The sequence below is a fragment of the Doryrhamphus excisus genome, linkage group LG2 (genome assembly GCF_037039965.1).
Source record: "Doryrhamphus excisus strain RoL-2023G ecotype Guam linkage group LG2, RoL_Dexc_Guam_v1.1, whole genome shotgun sequence".
Classification (NCBI taxonomy): domain Eukaryota; kingdom Metazoa; phylum Chordata; class Actinopteri; order Syngnathiformes; family Syngnathidae; genus Doryrhamphus; species Doryrhamphus excisus.
In genome coordinates this window covers 24,285,791-24,306,569 of record NC_136358.1, presented here as the reverse complement: position 1 = coordinate 24,306,569, position 20,779 = coordinate 24,285,791, and the positions used below count along the sequence as shown (strand labels likewise).

General features: G+C 41.4%; 1 protein-coding gene and 1 long non-coding RNA gene across 11 annotated transcripts in view; both read left to right on the top strand.

Annotated features, from left to right (window-relative positions):
• rbfox3a (RNA binding fox-1 homolog 3a) overlaps positions 1 to 20,779 on the top strand; it is a 335,564-nt gene that overhangs the window by 299,022 nt on the left and 15,763 nt on the right. For all 10 annotated transcript variants that reach the window (XM_078788898.1, XM_078788894.1, XM_078788896.1 and 7 more), the window contains 5 exons: positions 715 to 775; positions 6,706 to 6,759; positions 14,668 to 14,800; positions 16,248 to 16,287; positions 16,402 to 16,466. In XM_078788898.1, the coding sequence (XP_078645024.1) occupies positions 715 to 775; positions 6,706 to 6,759; positions 14,668 to 14,800; positions 16,248 to 16,287; positions 16,402 to 16,466 (353 nt within the window). The remainder of the gene's footprint in view (positions 1 to 714; positions 776 to 6,705; positions 6,760 to 14,667; positions 14,801 to 16,247; positions 16,288 to 16,401; positions 16,467 to 20,779) is intronic.
• On the top strand, positions 2,753 to 4,285 carry LOC144896642 (uncharacterized). The gene is made up of 3 exons (XR_013626467.1): positions 2,753 to 2,912; positions 4,056 to 4,152; positions 4,236 to 4,285. It is a non-coding gene; the product is annotated as an uncharacterized LOC144896642 (long non-coding RNA).

Here is a 20,779-nt window from a genome sequence, read left to right as displayed (position 1 = left end):
CTCTCGGGCATCTCTGTGTGGAGTTTGCATGTTCTCCCCTGTGCATGCGTGGGTTTTCTCCGGGTACTCCGGTTTCCTCCCACATTCCAAAAACATGCTAGGTTAATTAGCCACTCCAAATTGTTCATAGGTATGAATGTGAGTGTGAATGGTTGTTTGTCTATATGTGCCCTGTGATTGGCTGGCGACCAGTCCAGGGTGTACCCCGCCTCTCGCCCGAAGACAGCTGGGATAGGCTCCAGCACCCCCCGCGTGACACTTGTGAGGAAAAAGCGGTAGAAAATGAATGAATGAATGTTTAGCGTGTTTTTATCTTGGTCCCGTGTGTCTTTGTTTTGGCTGCCCGTGGTGGTCTCTGTGATGGCTGGGAATGGGAGTGTGGTAAATAGTCAATAATAAATACATAAATCCTGTATAATCCATATCACAATATTTTTTCCGACCAAATTCTGCTTTTATTTGCAAAATTACACCTTAATAACTGTGGTTGCTGCAGCGAAACACTTTCTAATCAACTCCAAAATATTTCGGTTTCAGTCATTCTTCTAGGGATTTTTTGTACTTTTATGAAATGCATAATCTGTATTCAAGTATTTCAATCAAACTTTGACCGGTTGCATGTGGGGCATGGAGAATGGTTATGATGGGTTTGACTGTTGGGGGTCCGTGCGGCCTGTTTTTGCCGGGTGCTAACCTCTGCCTGCCTGCTGACAGGTTAACAATGCCACGGCAAGAGTAATGACCAACAAAAAGGTGGCCAACCCCTACGCAAACGGTAAGATTGGGATTTCTATTATTTTATTTATTGTACCAATTTCATTATTTTATACATCTAGACATTACCACAACGCAACAGACCTTTCCTGGGGGGGGGGGCTGTATTACCCAAGTCTACCAAGTAAAATGACTTCATGCAGGCATCGGACAAAGAGTTGTTTACTTTTGATTGGTGTAATATTTGTCGTGGAGGATGCGCCGCCTTTGAAATGTCACATGAAGAGCAAAATCTGGCAGAGCTGGAGGGAATTAATCAGAAATCATTTGGAGGCTGCTAGAAGTACAACATGATCACATACGTTGATGGTGTAGGTCAGGGGTCTCAAACTCAATTTACCTGGGGGGCCACTGGAGCTAGGGTCTGGGCAAGGCTGGGCCGCATCAGGTTTTCCAAAAAAAATAATAAAACGCATTTATTAAAAACAGAAAAATATACAAACTTTTTCAGTGCTTTGGTTTCGATTTTCTACAATAAAAGCTCTGATAAAACATTCCACTGTTCTCAAATATCTTAATTTTTATTTTTCTGCACAAAATAAGATGAAAAATAAATAAACAAATCAAGAATAAAGAAAATCAATCAATCAGTAATAAATGAATAAATATAATAATAATAATAAAACGTCAAATAATAAAAACTTAAGAAACCACATATAGTTGGTGGGTAGACAAATTATTTTTTTCAGATTAAAATGAACAAAGCATTATTAGAGCCCTGTAGACATGACAAAACACGACTATAGTCACATTTATACTCTTTTTATTTACAACATATTGCGCAACTGCAGGGTCTTGAGACACATGCTAACTCGCAAACTAGAGAGCTAGCGACCTAAACGGTAGCCTTCAAGTTATTTCCTTTAAACTTAAATAGCCAAAAACGTACCACTTCCACACGGATAGGGAGGATAACTATTATTATTTAACCTTTAACATGAGCATTAATCAAACGTAATAATTTTTTCTGGGTACATGATACCATACAGCATCCATATCAAAATTGTGCGGGCCGCACTAACATTAAACGTTCATATCAAGGCGGGGGCCTCAAACTAGTGTCCTGCGGGCCACATTTGGGTATTCCATGGGGGGGGGTGCAGAAGTTGATCTTGAGCTCTGGAGAATTTACTTGTGAAGAACTACAAGAGGGAGATGCCATCATCAGACTAGTAGAAGTGGGAGGGGAGGACTTGGAAGAGACGCGTCCAGATTTGGAACCCTTGGAGAGGGGGACATGGTCTTATATATGGAGGCGCTTTGGTTGTCGCCCTTTGGCTTTTTGGGTCCATTTGGAGAGTAAACCAGGGAAGGAAACTAGGTGAGGCTTTCACTGCCAGATTCTGGACTGGTCCCTCACCTTTCACCCAATCTTATATATATAATATATATATATATATATATATATATATATAATCATATATATATAATAGCATAAAAAACTAAATTCAATTTTCATCAACTTGTTATGAATTTGTGGTGACAAAAAATTGATTGGCCATTTTTGGACACCAAGCGTTGTGGGAAGAAGTCAACTGTCTGTGACGTCCAACTTTGGTCGGTAAGTCTGCATTTTCTATATATTAGGATATTTAGCTAAATGTATAATAACTAACTGAGTCATGATGTAATATGAGCTTATTTTCTCTCCCCGGTTAAATTAGAGCAGAACCGTGAATAGTTGTTTGTTGGCGCGGCAGAACAGCTAATACTTTATACCAAACCTTCAAGTCTTAGGTTTGAACAGCTTTGCTATCCAACCATTGGCTTATACTGCATGATAACTGCACTGTAGTGTTAGTGAAATTTCGGAGTTAGTAACAGGACGTATTACGATGTAAAAACAGTGACTTACATACACAGAAGCACAACAAAGGAGTATAAGGCTGGAGAATACCAAGACAATGTCGACTGTGTCGACTATGATGGCTTGTTTGCAACGCGATGGCCACGGGGCGGTGATGTCAAGTGTCGACACCTTACTGCTGTTTAATTCAAGTAGTCAGTCAGTGTCAACATGTTTATTAAAATAGAATTTTGCAATGGTAATAATGTTTTTTTGTCTGTTTTTCTGCAGATTGACAAGCTGGAAGCCCCAATTAGAGTCAACTATTGGGTTTTGGTCTCATGTGTTTGTGGTGAGAACAGTTTGATATTTGATATGGAGGATGGAATCAAACACTCACATCTGCGGAAAGTACAAAGTTGGAGGTAATTGAAGGGATGATGCCCTCATAAGATGGTGTTCACGTCTAGGAGTTTTTAGAAGATGATTCAAAACGTCAGGGAATACTTCCAAGTATTCCATCACTTAACTCAGATGACCGACCGACCTCGCAGAGTTAGTTCCAAGACGTGGTGGGCGGGTGTAGTTTTGGTCATATTCTATAAATGCTGACTATTATTTTGAAAATAATTGCATGTCAGGCTGCACGGTGGTCGTGTGGTTAGCGCGCAGACCTCATAGCAAGGAGATCGGGGTTCAATCCCACCCTCGGCCATCTCTGCGTGGAATTTCGATGTTCTCCCCGTGTATGCGTGGGTTTTCTCCGGGTATTCCGGTTTCCTCCCACATTCCAAAAACATGCTAGGTTAATTAGCGACTCCAAATTGTCCATAGGTATGAATGTGAGTGTGAATGGTTGTTTGTCTATATGTGTCCTGTGGTTGGCTGGCCACCAGTCCAGGGTGTACCCCGCCTCTCTCGCCCGAAGACAGCTGGGATAGGCTCCAGCACGCCCGCGATCCTCAAAATCAGAAGCACATATGCCAATTTCAACAGTCAAGTAACATATTCCATTCATGTATCCTGTTTAAAAGGGACCTATGATGCTATTTTTTTGGACTACTATAGAGCAGCTACATACAATAACCAGCATTGCAGCGTTCTAGTTCTTCCAGAATCTGCACCCATTCAGCTGTATTTTTGGGGGGATTTTGTGGTTCCACCCACGTGTGTACCCCCCCTCTCGCCCAAAGACAGCTAGGATAGGCTCCAGCACGCCCGCGAACCTCAAAATCATAAGCACATATGCCAATTTCAACACTCAATTTTCCAAAATCATGCTAGGTTAATTGGCGACTCCAAATTGTCCATAGGTATGAATGTGAGTGTGAATGGTTGTTTGTCTATATGTGCCCTGTGATTGGCTGGCCACCAGTCCAGGGTGTACCCCGCCTCTCTGGTCCGAAGACAGCTGGGATAGGCTCCAGCACCCCCGTGACCCTCGTGAGGATAAGCGTTAGAAAATGAATGAATGATTAATTGCATGTCGTTTCAGATAAAAGCTGCATTCAAGTGCATCAAGGGCGTCCCTCATGGAAGGACCATGCTTCTCTATGAAGGAGAATCTCAACACCTTAGTGCAGGAGGACAAGGTGAATGTATATATGTACAGTGTGTGTGTGTGTGTGTATGAATATTAAAACATGTTGCTTATTTATCTGAATGTCTTCCACAGGAAGTGACTAAAACCACTGCGCTGGGTGCCATGAAGAAAACTCTCTGTCACCAGAAGAACGTAAGGCAAGGACTTTTCTGATGTTGAACTCATCACGGAAGGTTATGGTGCTACCAGATCTGGATAACGTGGCCAAGATCAGGTACCCTCTTAAATTGACTTCACCTTCAAAGGGGACCCAAAAATCGGTCATGGAGGTGGAAGCCATGCGACACTCGTGAAGACAAAGAAAGCCACACATTAAATCATAACCGTTAAGTTCTTGCCAGTAAAGGTATGAATCTGCTCCAACATGTCATGTGACTAATGTTGCCATCAGGGTCCTTGAGACACCAGGTAGAGTTCATTTGTTTATTTGAACTGAAGTGACAAAAAATGTAAGCACTTTTAATAATCTGAAACAGGATGTCCTAATATGGTCTGTTTTGGAATGGATGACACTACTGTATTGTTCATATTTATCAATAAAGCTCTGAATGAAACTGCTCATTTTTATCATTGATTGGGCTAAAAAAGTGGATTGTTTAGTGACCGCGGACTTGATAGAAGCATGTCACACATCAAGATAAATTATTGCTGGGATGGAAAACGGTAACTCAGGTTTTTCATTTGAGATCATACGTAGATGTCAAATTGAACTTTGACAGCGGAATTGAACTGCACGTTTGTATCGTTCTCGTAAGATGGTTGCCTGTTTTTCAACAGAAAAGGTCTACAGAAAAAGAAACTGACATCCATCCTGCTGTTACTTTTCTGAAAGTTACACATTGTTACACACTGTAAACCCGAATGTTCAAAGTACTTAAATAAATGAAATTAAGCATACTCAAAGTTCTTAAAAAAAAAAAAAAAATTCTCATAACTTAATTATGTCAAGTTCATTTAACATGTTCCATTTTGAGTACTTTTAACTAATATATTTTGATTAAATTGAACTATGGCTATTTTAAGTAAGATTAACTTATAAACATAGTTTACATACAACTTAAATCTGAATGCTCAAAATAATTAATTTGTATAAGTATAGTTAACTTAAAATTGTCTTAAAAGTTCTACTTATAAATGTTGATTGCCAGTTGCATTATCTGTCTTTTCAGTTTATTTAACTTTTTGCAGATTTGTGTAACCTACTTAAAAGAATTTGTAGTTACTTATAAAAAATAGTATCTATTAAACATGAATAAATCCATTGCATCAGATAGATTTGTACTGTCTAGGTTACACATGCACACCTTCTTATGGAAAGAGTTAAAATGAGAACGAAAAAACAAATAATAAAAAAGTATATCTAATATCAACTCCAAATATTAAAGCTCTGATATAGTCAAATGTTTGCGTTTATGAACAAAAAAAAATGTGGCAACTGATTGCTTCACTTTTTTTTTTAGTTCTGCTAACTTCTTCGGGTTTATAATGCACGCAACCACTTTTGAAAAGAACAATAACGATCTCTTTTAAGGGTCTTCTTCATAAGTCCTATAAAAGATGACATCACATTGACCTGAATATGATGGACGAGCAACACTAAAGCGAATTAAGCTATAACTTGAGTACTGGAAGCTCACAATAAATAAGTTACTGTCATATCATTCATGCAGGTTATATGGAGTAGTACATACTTAAAATAAACTACTTACTCTAATCAAAATATTTAAGATCATTTTTTTATTTTATTTTATTTTATTTGGGCAAACATATGAAACATTACAGCGCATTTCTTACATCAATCAAAATATAACTTTCCATTATTTACATTTGTATTCAACTATCTGATCTTAGCTTAAGCTTATAAATTCCTACCCCTTTTTGCAAGATATTATCATATTCATGCCACAGTTATTATTATCATTGTAATATTATTATTATTATTATCATTATTATCATTATTGTTATAATCTTTAGCATTATTACCATTATTATTGTTATTATTGTCACCATTATTATAATCATCATTAATATTACCATTTTCATCATTATAGTTGTAACAATTTTTTGAATTTTTTTTTTAATTATTTAATTTTACAGACTTCATCGCTTCTTGTAGAGTGCTGTATCATTCAATTTGTTGTTTTCTGAAATCTGTAGTATTTGTGCTTTTATTGTCAATTTATTTATTAGCCCACTTTTCCCCCCTAAGTGTAATATTTACATATCATTTTCTGGATTGCATGCGTCTAATCTTGTGCATTAAAAAAACAAGAACTTTAGCCTGTGTTTGAACTGTACCGCTCACTGTACTCACAATAAGGAAGTTATAGTATAATACAATTAATCTAATTTAAGTACTGCATACTCACAATATTTAAATAAATGCTATGTAATTTATCATAAATTAGTTTTTGTAAGGTCATTTTTTTTTTTAAGTCAAGTCAACTTATTATATTTTCCAATGCAGTTTCTCAACACTTTTAAAGAAGTAGGTTTATACCGCAGCCCTCGCTGTTGTTGACAGTTTGTGTGTGCGTTGCAGGTTGGAAGCTCAATCCAGTGGTTGGAGCCGTGTATGGTCCGGAATTTTATGCAGGTAAGAGAAAGCTCAGACTGAAGAACCCAATTCCCAACTTTTGGTATATTTTCCCTTGTCTGTGTTGCATGTGTGACATGTGTGACGATGCACTGGATGACTGGTTTTACACGGGCGGTGCATGTGTGGCTGCACCGACTTATTTGCACGACTGCAGTTTGAAGTCGCAGCTTTGCTTCATTTGGTAGAAGTGCTGAGACTGTTGGCTCTCCTTTTTTGCTCATTAGTCTCAAATCTGCTCATTCCCAGACAGGATTACAGCACCGCACTAAATAACTGCTCTGACAGAGAGGGGCCATCCATCTCTTTTATTTCTCCCCTCCCTTCCCTTCCCACTTTTTCCTCACTTGCCTACATCTATCCCTTCATCCACCAGCCCAAGCAAGCAGCAGAGATAACCTTCTCCCAGTATGTGCAATGCAAAGCTTTTCATCTATCCATAAGAATAAGCATGAAAAATTGCATAAGAAGAGGCTAAACATGAAGTCAATGATTTAAGATCTGCCCGTGCCCCAACGAGGCTACCGTGCCGCCCATTTGGATTACAAAACAATGGAAATTTGGATAAAAATGTTGCACGGCGGTCGAGTGGTTAGCGCGCAGACCTCACAGCAAGGAGACCAGGGTTCAATTCCACCCTCGGCCATCTCTGTGTGGAGTTTGCATGTTCTCCCCGTGCATGCGTGGGATTTCTCCAGGTACTCCGGTTTCCTCCCACATTCCAAAAACATGCTAGGTTAATTGGCCACTCCAAATTGTCCATAGGTATGAATGTGAGTGTGAATGGTTGTTTGTCTATATGTGCCTTGTGATTGGCTGACCACCAGTTCAGAGTGTACCGCGCCTCTTGCCTGAAGACAGCTGGGATAGGCTCCAGCACCACCCACGAAAATGAATGAACATGTTCACAGTGGGAACGTTCCTTCTTGTTGTCGTATGTCCAACTTAAGGTGAAAAATAATGTTAAAAATAAAAAATGGCCGTCAGCCAATCATGACCTTTGAATGGTTGTCTATATGTGCTCTGTGATTGGTTGGCCACCAGTTCAGGGTGTACCCCGCCTCTCACCCAAAAACAGCTGGGATAGGCTCCTGCACCCCACACGAAAATGAATGAACTCACATGTTCACAGTGGGAACGTTCCTTCTTGTTGTCGTATTTCCAGAATCTGCACCCATTCAGCTGTATTTTTGGGTGATTTTGTGGTTCCCACGAAAACAGTCTATTTTAATGTATTCCACCTACGGGTGTACCCCCCCTCTCGCCCAAAGACAGCTAGGATAGGCTCCAGCATGCCCGCAACCCTCAAAATCAGAAGCACATATGCCAATTTCAACAGTCAAGTTTCCAAAAACATGCTAGGTTAATTAGCGACTCCAAATTGTCCATAGGTATGAATGTGAGTGTGAATGGTTGTTTGTCTATACTATGTGCCCTGTGATTGGCTGGCCACCAGTTCAGGGTGTACCCCGCCTCTTGCCCGAAGACAGCTGGGATAGGTTCCAGCAACCCCTTGCTGATTACTACAGACTGGAAAACTTTTATTTTGGTAGTCTCCATGTTTATATTTCCATAGAACACAATATTCAGTGTGTCTGGAAAAAACAAGTAAAAGATGGAAGTTGAACAAAAAAGGCCAATCGGGCATCACACCCTGCAGTGGGAGTTTAGGGACATTAACACGGCCGCCTTCAAGGGGTTCCGCAGTAAAAAAAACGAGAAGGCCGGAATGGACGAATCTTATGTGGTACTTGACTGCACGTCATGGCGATAAGACTGAACTTTTTTTCAGCTCTGGTGAAAATAGTGGTGGCCTTGAAGTGAAGGCACTTGCTATCTCGGGGGGGGTGTTAAAAATGAAATGGTCTCTAAATGGAGTGTTCTGTGGATTCATGTATCACACTCATACACATATCCAGTCTGGCTTGCTAATTTATAGGATGCTAATGTGCAGAGTGGTCTTAAATGTGCCACTAAAGTTTGCCAAGCCTAAATGACACCATATGCTTCCTTTCCTCTTAGGACTGAAAATGCATAGACCGATTTTGACGGAGGCAAGACAAGACAACATACCAGAAAAAAGCAGTCATGCCTGTTCTGTTGCCTGTCTGCTTCTTTTCATTTTCCTTTTTTTTAGACCTTCTTCCACTCATTAATCATACACACCATGTCTCCCAGTATGTTTGCACAATCCCAGTTAACTGCACATGGATTTGTGCCCGTACTTCGACTGTCAATAAATAACAAGCGGAAGCGTAATCCCGTGACCACGTCACGTTATGAGCATACTTCCAATGCGCCCCCTAAATCACAGTCATCAGTTCACTTGATGGACACCATCTACTTACCGTCAACTGAAATATTCCCACTTAATTGGAGTGACTTTTCCCATTTCCCAGTGTTGAGTGTAAGGGTTTCCCAACGGTGCCAAGATTGTTGCATTAGTGTTTTGTGTTATGGAAGTACTCATGGCAAAAACTGGTCTTTGACGGTCTTCTTGCGTTTGACGTTTAAGTGATTGTGGTTTGAATTGACCATGATTAGTGAATTTAATATCAATAATAAAGATGTTTTACCGGCGGCACGGTGGACGAGTGGTAAGCGCGTAGACCTCACAGCTAGAAAACCAAGGTTCAATTCCACCCTCGGCCATCTCTGTGTGGAGTTTGCATGTTCTCCCTGTGCATGCGTGGGTTTTCTCCGGGTACTCCGGTTTCCTCCCACATTCCAAAAAACATGCTAGGTTAATTGGCCACTCCAAATTGTCCATAGGTATGAATGTGAGTGTGAATGGTTGTTTGTCTATATGTGCCCTGTGATTGGCTGGCCACCAGTCCAGGGTGTACCCTGCCTGTCGCATGGTACAAATTTCCTCTCGCAAAGTCTGAGGAAGAAGGACAAAGTAAGAAGCCAAAAGCGTACCACTTCCACACAGAATGGGAGGATAACTTTTTTCCACTCTGCACTCTGCATATAGCACAACTCTTACGTTCGAGTGATGGGATCTCTGCACTGACTGCTGCTTCAAGCATAGCAAGCTAGCTAGTTAGCCTCCAGTTAGTTAAGGGTTTGAAAGTTTGAGGAAGAAGGACAAAGAAGCCAAAAGCATACCACTTCCACACAGAATGGGAGGATAACTTTTTTTTCACTCTGCACTCTGCATATAGCAAAACTTTTACTTTCGAGCAATGGGATCTCTGCACTGACTGCTGCTTCAAGCATTGCAAGCTAGCTAGTTAGCCTCCAGTTAGTTAAGAAAGGGTTTGAAAGTCTGAGGAAGAAGGATAAGGAAGCCAAAAGCGTACCACTTCCACACAGAATGGGAGGATATGTTTTTTCCACTCTGCATATAGCACAACTCTTACGTTCGAGTGATGGGATCTCTGCACTGACTGCTGCTTCAAGCATAGCAAGCTAGCTAGTTAGCCTCCAGTTAGTAAAGGGTTTGAAAGTTTGAGGAAGAAGGACAAAGAAGCCAAAAGCATACCACTTCCACACAGAATGGGAGGATAACTTTTTTTCCACTCTGCACTCTGCATATAGCAAAACTCTTACGTTCGAGCGATGGGATCTCTGCACTGACTGCTGCTTCAAGCATTGCAAGCTAGCTAGTTAGCCTCCAGTTAGTTAAGAAAGGGTTTGAAAGTCTGAGGAAGAAGGACAAGGAAGCCAAAAGCGTACCACTTCCACACAGAATGGGAGGATAAGTTTTTTCCACTCTGCATATAGCACAACTCTTACGTTCGAGTGATGTGATCTCTGCACTGATTGCTGCTTCAAGCATAGCAAGCTAGCTAGTTAGCCTCCAGTTAGTTAAGAAAGGGTTTGAAAGTCTGAGGAAGAAGGACAAAGTAAGAAGTCAAAAGTGTACCACTTCCACACAGAATGGGAGGATAACTTTTTTCCACTCTGCATCCATGGCTGACTCCATGCAATACACGTTCACTAGTACAGAATACTTCATATAACGTCTTTGAATATTAAGGACTCATAATAGGCCATAGTCAACCGGCAAATAGCGCTCATTTATCAATGCATTTTTGAAAATGATTGACACAATCATAACGTGAAACGACATATAAAGAACAATTCATCCTCGTAAAAGTCTGTTTGAGAAAGTAACATGTTTAATGTCCAAACACGTGGAATGAGGCACGGCCATGATATCCTTACCCCTTTGCTATTAAAAATGAAAGATTATATAAGTATGTGGGATTGCTGCGTCTCCCGGAATGATTATGACTGCATTTAATTTAGTTTGGGGCGGGTGCAAGGCGGGATGTAAAGCAGGATGTAAGGACGATTAATCACCCTTTATCAGACGGCTTTTCCCACCACCCATCAGCTGAATCGGCCTCCATAAATCCTGGCCAGCTGACAGTGCACTCCATCTCCATTGCCAGGCTCGGCTACAGGTTTATTGTGCGCAAATCCCATTCAGAAGAATGACAGATGACCTCCTCATATACACACACACTCTCACACACACACACACACACACACACACACCACTTAATACCTCTATATATACAATACATGCACATCTAATAATTCACATAAACCAGAATGATCAAATATGAATTCATGTAATACTCCAATAAAATAAAATAAAATAAAATAAAATAAAATAAAATAAAATAAAATAAAATAAAATAAAATAAAATAAAATAAAATAAATAAATGGGCGGCACGGCGGTCTAGTGGTTAGCGCACAGACTTCACAGCTAGTAGACCAGGGTTCAATTCCACCCTTGACCACCTCTGTGTGGAGTTTGCATGTTCTCCCCATGCATGCGTGGGTTTTCTCCGGGTACTCCGGTTTCCTCCCACATTCCAAAAACATGCTAGGTTAATTGGCGACTCCAAATTGTCCATAGGTATGAATGTGAGTGTGAATGGTTGTTTGTCTATATGTGCCCTGTGATTGGCTGGCGACCAGTCCAGGGTGGATCCCGCCTCTTGCCCGAAGACAGCTGGGATAGGCTCCAGCACCCCCGCGACCCTCGTGAGGAAAAAGCGGTATAAAATAAATAAAATAAATAAAATAAATAAAATAAATAAAATAAATAAAATAAATAAAATAAATAAAATAAATAAAATAAATAAAATAAAATAAAATTGCAGGTTAGACCAACAAGGAACTAAAAAATATCTTGACCCCCATCCAGGAAGCATTTGTGTTGCTATTGCTAACTACTGTAAATTCTGGCGTATGAGCCGCTACTTCTTTCTAAAACTTGGAACCCTACGACTAATACAGCAGTGCGGCTAATTACAAATCTACAATCTACAAATATACAATGTAATACCAATACGAGTTTGAAATTAATTTTTTTTCCCATAATGCATTGCAGTCAACACAACAGCTACGATCCTCCTCTGCCTGCTTCTGGTAGACAGGGGCACCATTTCTATGCCATTTTTGAAAAATTAGGTGGGAAGAAATTTTAGCGTTAAGAGAAAAAAGATGCAGTTTTATAGGACTAAACTATTATTATAAGGAAAATTTCCCCTTCAGTAGCATATGGTTAATTATCTCTGATTGGCTTATTAGCCACCAGTCCGGGGTGGACCCTACCTCTCAACCGAAATCAGCTGGGAGGGGCTTGTGCATACCCCCAGTGAACCTAGCAACCGACACATGCAGTTTTTTCTTGAAATAAGTTCTCATATATTCTCATATGTACTTCTCAGCATATATATATGTGTTACTTTCTCAAATATTATAGGGGTAAAGTTGCATCCTTCCATTTGTCCCTGGGGGAGGCCATAGCTGGAGGATATTTGGACGGCGTGCTTTGTTGTCATTGTAGTCCAGACTTACAACAAAAGAAGAAGAAGCATCAAATCCAAATAAAGTTATACAAAGTTATAAATGATGCCTTAACTATCCTCCATTCTTCTCATTCAGTTTTTTTTAACTGCTTATGTCGACACAAGCGGGGTTCCACTTTAATCCCAGATACACTGGGTTCCTGATACATATATTGTGGATGTTGCTGCTCATTTGTATATTTTATGGGCCCGGTGGATGTCATGCAGTGATTCATGGGTTATTACAGCCTCACTGTGCCATGCACACGCCATAGCTCATCGTCATATTCCATTCAGATATGTCACACCAGCAGCGGCGTATTTCCCCATTCACACTCATGCATAGTACACAAACACACACACACATACACAAAGTAGAATTCATATAAGGGTGTCCGATATTAAGAGAGCGGTGTGCAGGAGGTGGCGGGGAGGAAAGTGATCTTTTAGCGTGAATATATTGCCAACAGAGTGTTTGGTGGTTGCATGACATGTTAATGCTGTTGTCAGACTTGTTAGAATAGGCGGAGGCAGAAAGAGCAGATTGTTACGGCTCTCTATCACTCTACTGAGAGTGCAAGAGACAGATGGTTGAAGGGGAGGGAGAGAACATTTTGTAGAAGAACGCTGAAGTGTTGTTCCAGCAAGCATCTGCAGACAGTCTTGTGTTTGTCATTTCTCAAGATGCGATACCGTATATTTACAGTTTAATAGTCGGGTTTTAGTTGGTCATTGTCTCACAAAAAGTTGGGTTATGTTCAGCTTTTGGGAGAAATGATGAACCTGAGATGCTTTCTAACCTAAAGTGGACCTTCTCTAAACTTTTGAATGCACATCTTATGACTAATAGGCCACATTCAACCACAAAGCAGCAGATTTATGAAGGAATGCAGTTAAAAGAAAAGAGAGTGAAGCCCCCCCCCCCCCCCCCATTGGAACGGCAAAATGGGAAAGACGACTGTAGCTTGTTTTAGTGGCCCAAGTATTTGGAATATATCATACATTTACTGTTACTGAGGTATAGTATTAGATTCATTCATCCATTCTCCATGCTGCTTGTCCTCACCAGGGTACACCACTAGGGTACACCACTAGCGTACACCCCTAGGAGGTACACCACTAGGGTACACCCCTAGGAGGTACACCACTAGGAGGTACACCACTAGGGTACACCACCAGGAGGTACTCCACTAGGGTACACCATGAGGGTACAGCACCAGGAGGTACACCACTAGGGCACACCACTAGGGTACAGCACCAGGAGGTACACCACAAAGTTGTACACCACTAGGGTACACCACTAGGAGGTACATCACTAGGAGGTACACCACTAGGGCACACCACTAGGAGGTACACCTCTAGGGTACACCACCAAAAGGTACATCACTAGGGTACATTACCAGGAGGTACACCACTAGGTTGTACACCACTAGGTTGTACACCACTAGGGTACACCACTAGGAGGTACATCACTAGGAGGTACACCACTAGGGTACACCACTAGGAGGTACATCACTAGGAGGTACACCACTAGGGTACACCACTAGGAGGTACACCTCTAGGGTACACCACCAAGAGGTACATCACTAGGGTACAGTACCAGGAGGTACACCACTAGGTTGTACACCACTAGGGTACACCACTAGGAGGTACATCACTAGGAGGTACACCACTAGGGTACACCACCAAGAGGTACATCACTAGAAGGTACACCACCAGAAGGTACACCACTAGTGTACACCACTAGTGTACACCACTAGGAGGTACATCACTAGGGTACACCACAAGGTTACACCACCAGGTACACCACTAGGGTACACACTAGGGTACACCACCAGGAGGTACACCACTAGGAGGTACATCACTAGGGTACACCACTAGGGTACACCACCAGGAGGTACACCACTAGGGTACACCACCAGGAGGTACACCACCAGGGGGTACACTACTAAGAGGTACACCACCAAGGAGGTACACCACTTGGGTACACCACCAAGGAGGTACACCACTGGGGTACACAACCAACCATTTCACTTTCACTTTCAACTCATTCACCAAAGTTGTTTTTCTGTGTTTTTGTGATTTCTCTCTCAGTCACAGGGTTTCCGTACCCCACCACAGGGGCAGCAGTGGCCTACAGAGGGGCCCATTTGAGAGGGCGGGGCCGGGCCGTCTATAACACATTCCGTGCTGCGCCACCTCCCCCTCCAATCCCCGCCTACGGCGCGTGAGTGACATGCATACTTTCACGTCTAATAGCATCAACCGTCTCACACACACACACACATTTAAAGCCGCTCACTTGCCATAACAGAAGAATAGTGAGTGGAAAACAAAAAGGCCATTTTCTAATAGAGCGGAAAATTGCTCTTTGATTCCAGAATGGCCCAATTTGTCTTTCTTTTTTTTCTGTGTCGCTCTTTATTCTGCTGAATGAACTGCTATGACCCAGCCTGCACACTCCAATGGGCCCACCTCAGATGGAACCAAACCATGTTATCTGTTATCATCATGTTACATGGGTGTGTGGAGGTGGGGGTCGGGTGTCTGGGAGTCCGTGTGATGTTGACGGAAAGAATAAAAGAGCAAGAAATGCAGATGATGACAAGTAGCAGGCAAGAGGTTCATGGTGTAGACGTGGTTTAAGATCGGACCCGGGACCCAAGGAAGGGGCTTTGTATTCACATCGTGATCGTTAGCGTTGAAAAATCACTGCCTCCGTGACTCGGTGGGCCAACCAATAAAAGTTCGTCAAAATCAAGTAGAAATTCTTTAACTATTACAGTTCTTTTTAGGGAAAAAAGGTGAAAAGGTCTAATCCAGGGGTCTCAAACTCAATTTACTTGGGGGCCACTGGAGCTAGGGTCTGGGTGAGACTGGGCCGCATCAGTTTTTCCAAAAAAAACAAAAAAAAAACGCATTTATTAAAAACAGAAAAATTAATAAACTTTGCTTTGGTTCCGATTTTCTACAAGAAAAGCTTTAATAAAACATTCCACTGTTCTCAAATATCTTACTTTTTATTTTTCTACACAAAATAAGATGAAAAATAAATAAACAAATCAAGAATAAAGAAAATCAATCAATCATTAATAAATAAATAAAATTAATAATAATAATAAAACTGCAAATAATAAAAACTTAAGAAACCACATATAGTTTGTGGGTAGACAAATTATTTTTTTCAGATTAAAATGAACAAAGCATTATTAGAGCCCTGTAGACATGACAAAACACGACTATAGTCACATTTATACTTTTTATTTACAACATATTGCGCAACTGCAGGGTCTTGAGACACATGCTAACTCGCAAACTAGAGAGCTAGCGACCTAAACGGTAGCCTTCAAGTTATTTCCTTTAAACTTAAATCGCCAAAAACTTACCACTTCCACACGGATAGTGAGGATAACTATTAACAGTTATTTAACCTTTAACATGAACATTAATCAAACGTAATAATTTTTTCTGGGTACATGATACCATACAGCATCCATATCAAACTTGCGCGGGCCGCGCTAACATTAAACTTTCATATCAAGGCGGGGGCCTCAAACTAGTGTCCTGCGGGCCACGCGTGTTTGAGACCCCTGGTCTAAGTACTTGTATTGTGTCTTTAATTCTAAACATAATTCATTTAAAACTTGCCTAATCTCTGTTTTTCCTGTCGGCAGTGTGGTCTACCAGGACGGCTTTTACGGGGCGGAAATCTATGTGAGTTTTGGTCTGAGTGTACCTTTTGAAATGAAATGTTTAGGGTGTTGAACCTTAACATATTTGTTTTCTTGTCTTCCAATTGGATTTCATTGCATTGTCTCTCTTGTTCAGGGCGGATATGCAGCTTACAGATACGCCCAGCCGGCTGCTACTGCTGCAGCTGCGTACAGCGACAGGTATGTTGGCTGCCATATTCCCTTCCTGCAGAGATATTATGGCATGGAGCGTTCACAGAACGATTGTGTACACTTTGCATGTGATCATGCTTAAATGTATTTAACGTATGTGTTATTGTGTGTGAATGCTAACAGACATATGTTGTCCTATTCCATGTGTTTTTCTTTTGGATGTACAGTACATTGCATTAGTCTTTGTTTTTTCCGTAGAAATTGCAAGTGAATGCTGGAATTTTTAGGCTGAACTGAACTGCTGTATGAAAAATGGGAAATTGGGTGAGAAGTGGTTAGCGCCCAGACCTCACAGCTAGGAGACCAGGGTTTGATTCCACCATCGGCCATCTCTGTGTGGAGTTTGCGTGTTCTCCCAGTGCATGCGTGGGTTTCCTCCCACATTCCAAAAACATGCTAGGTTAATTGGCGACTCCAAATTATCCATAGGTATGAATGTGAGTGTGAATGGTTGTTTGTCTATATGTGCCCTGTGATTGGCTGGCCACCAGTCCAGGGTGTACCCCGCCTCTCGCCCGAAGACAGCTGGGATAGGCTCCAGCACCCCCGCGACCCTCGTGAGGAAAAAGCGGTAGAAAATGAATGAATGAATGAATGAATGAAAGTTGGAATTTGTTTTGCTGCTGGATTGGTTTGAATGGATTGACAAATATGGGAAAATGACGTTCATTTTAATAGAAATGTTTGGGAACGGAAATTCTGTGACTTTTTGGAATGACTTCAATAGTCTGAATATTTTGAATGAGTGTTGGGAAGGTTTGTGGATGACAAATGTGGAAGTCATAAGACCTCTCAAGATCAAAAGGGAATTTGTCTTACAGAATTTTTGGGAAGTTTTTGGGAAGAAAAATTGTTTTTGGAAAATTTTTGTCCCAATCTCCTCAATGAGATGAATATTCTCATGTTGGTGGAATGCTTTGAATCGGTTGAGAAAGAAGATATTTTGTCTCACAAAATTATTATTATTATGGACAATGTGTTTAGTCTCAAGTCAAGTCTCAAGTAAAGACGTCATGCTGGAAGACCCAAATGGAGGTCGAGTCAAGTCTGAAGTCATACGGCTGAAGTTTACAAGTCCTTCCAAGTCATAAGGACTGTTTAATTTCTCTCAGGTTCCAAGTCCTTGATGATATTGTCAAGTCGGGTCCAAAGTCATTAAAATTGACTTGAGTCTGCACCTCTGTTAGAACATAAAAGGAATTTTTTTCTTAAGCCATGCAGGTCGTTTTTGTCTTTCTTATGGTGTACCCGTGAACACTGGCCTTATTAGTGAGGCCTGCAGTTATTTGGATGTTCTTGTGGGGTCTTTTGTGACCTTTTGGATCATCTAGGGGTCATTTTGGGTGGACGGCCACTCCTGGAAAGGTTCACCAGTGTCCCGTTTTTTCACCATTCGTGGACAATGGCTCTTACTGTGGTTGGCCAATGTCCTCAATGAGATGAATATTCTCATGTTGGTGGAATGCTTTGAATCGGTTGAGAAAGAAGACATTTTGTCTCACAAAATTATTATTATTATGGACAATGTGTTTAGTCTCAAGTCAAGTCTCAAGTAAAGACGTCATGCTGGAAGACCCAAGTGGAGGTCGAGGTCGACTGAAGTTTACAAGTCCTTCCAAGTCATAAGGACTGTTTAGTTTCTCTCAGGTTCCAAGTCCTTGATGATATTGTCAAGTCGGGTCCAAAGTCATTAAAATTGACTTGAGTCTGCACCTCTGTTAGAACATAGAAGGAAAAAATGTTCTTAAGCCATGCAGGTCATTTTTGTCTTTCTTATGGTGGACCAGTGAACACTAGCCTTATTAGTGAGGCTTGCAGTTATTTGGATGTTCTTGTGGGGTCTTTTGTGACCTCTTGGATCATCTTGGGGTCATTTTGGTTGGCCAGCCACTCCTCGAAAGGTTCAACAGTGTCCCGTTTTTTCGGCATTTGTGTACAATGGCTCTTACTGTGGTTGGCTGGGGTCCCAAAGATTTATAAATGGCTTTTACAGATAGATAAAACACATTGAATCTCAGTTAAGTTGTGTCTTAATGCGGGAGAGGGGGGATCACTTTTTCTCACGGCGGCCATTTTCCATTTTGTGTTCAGCTATATTGTCATTGCAGAATCTTTAAATTTGTTTGATGATGTGAAACAGTCAAAAAAAAAAAAAGACAATTGGCCGGGCTGGTGAGTAACAATCATGAAATAATTGTCCACCGCCGATAAACAACACGATGCTGACTTCCTTCCATGTGCTGTAGTCAGCTAGCAGCTTTTGAGTTTGAGGATCACAATAGAAGCAGGTTAGTAAATCTACCCTAAAAAACAACTTTGACATCTTTGAAAGCTGGAGCTACACCTCCAGGTAGTTGTCTTGACATGTGCGTGTGTGTGTTTAAGGATGCTCTGCCAGCTTATCCTCGGGAGATGGAGGATGTCAGGCTAGATAAGAAACATTCTCAGCAGTAAGGCGTCTGATAACGTACGATACAATCAAGGTGGAAGTGAGTGGCAGTCTCTGAAGAATTATGAAGACAACAGACTCGAGCGGGTGAGAGGGCACATCCCTCACCAAAGGACTAATTTAGTTTCCTTTCATTTTCTCTCCACTTACACGTTCCCTCTTTGTCTGTTTATTCTCCCTGACTCCCGTGTACGCTCTCTCGCTCTCTCGCTACTCTTGTATTCTATTCCAAGCGCTTGATTTAGAGGGAAGTCTAAGCACTGAGGCGGAATTGAGAGGAGATGGGTCAGCGGGTGGGAAGCAGTTTTATTTATTGTGGGATAAGAGTGGTCTTAAATAGAACGGATGGGGCTGCGAGTCTGTTCTTCTCCAGAGTCTCCAAGTGAGGCTAAACTGCAACTCTTTACGCTTGAGACCGACCCTCACATTCCTTTTGTCCGTCTTCCATCATTGAAATTGCAGTCTCACCCAAACTTCACCCATAGCTGAAAAGTAAAGAAGATCAGCCTCTTAAACCTTTTGGAGACTTGCTGGAGAAAAGCGTACCAAAGGAAGGAGATGTTCTCCACATGGTTACAAGGTCTACATGGATGATCTTGCCACCAAAGTCAAGATGAGACCTTGATGGTTACAGGAAATGAGAAAGTGCATAGCTTTGCTCCCGAGAAAGCGTAAACGAAGCTGCTTGTTCCGTGAGTTTCAGTGGTAGAGGATTCATACTGTTGGACATGGTGTCTTTCCAGCTTTTATTTTGAAAGGTGACGTCTTTCCTGTTGATAACCGCATTGATCTGTTTGCTTGATATATGTGTCCGAGGCGTCTATGCTGTAATTGGCTACCTGGCCCCCTTCATTTAGGGGGCAGACCAAGGATTGACTCAAGGGTGTCCAAATTGCGGCCCAGGGGCCATTTGCAACCTGTGGCGCATTCTTAAAATTGCACATTGTAAAAATATCATGAACAAAAAACCCCAACAACAACAGTGATTCATTTTCTACCGCTTTTTCCTCACAAGGGTCGCAGGGGGTGCTGGAGCCTATCCCAGCTGTCTTGGACTGGTGGCCAGCCAATCACAGGGCACATTTAGACAAACAACCATTCACACTCACATTCATACCTATGGACAATTTGGAGTGGCCAATTAACCTAGCATGTTTTTGGAATGTGGGAGGAAACCGGAAACCCAAGCATGCACGGGGAGAGGCATGCGGCCGCAGGGATGGCCGAGGTTGGAATTGAACCCTGGTCTCCTAGCTGTGAGGTCTGCGCGCTAACCACTCGACCGCCGTGCCGCCAGTATGTGATTCCACATACTGAAATGCTATGGCTTTTTAACGTAGTCCTAGCATAGAAGTGTTTGAAATTTTGTTCTTTCCCGAGATCATTTAAGTATTAGATGACATTTTTAGCTAATTGGTTATTTTTAGCCTTATGCATTATTTTAGCTGTTTAAAGATGAACTATATCAGCAAATTGAAGTATTTGTGATTTTAGAAATAAGGAGTTAGTATGTTCTCTGTAGGCGGCATTATGAATTATCCTTACTGACCTTTTTTGCAGTACATTTAGCGAGTGAAGATTAGCCCATATTTCCACACAATAAGTAACAATAAGTAAGATAAGAGCAAAAAGTAAGCCTGCTGGCATGCAGACCATGACAGAATCGGACTGATGACTTTGTGATTTATCATATATTTATCACTTTTTGGCCCATCACATGAAATTGTTGTGTAATATCAGTGACACACAATCAGCAGATTAGTGTTGATGCTGAGGAGGATGTTTTCTCTGATTTATGAGCGGATTCTATTGATAGAGATTGCATATTTGGCAACATTCACACTGTTTCATC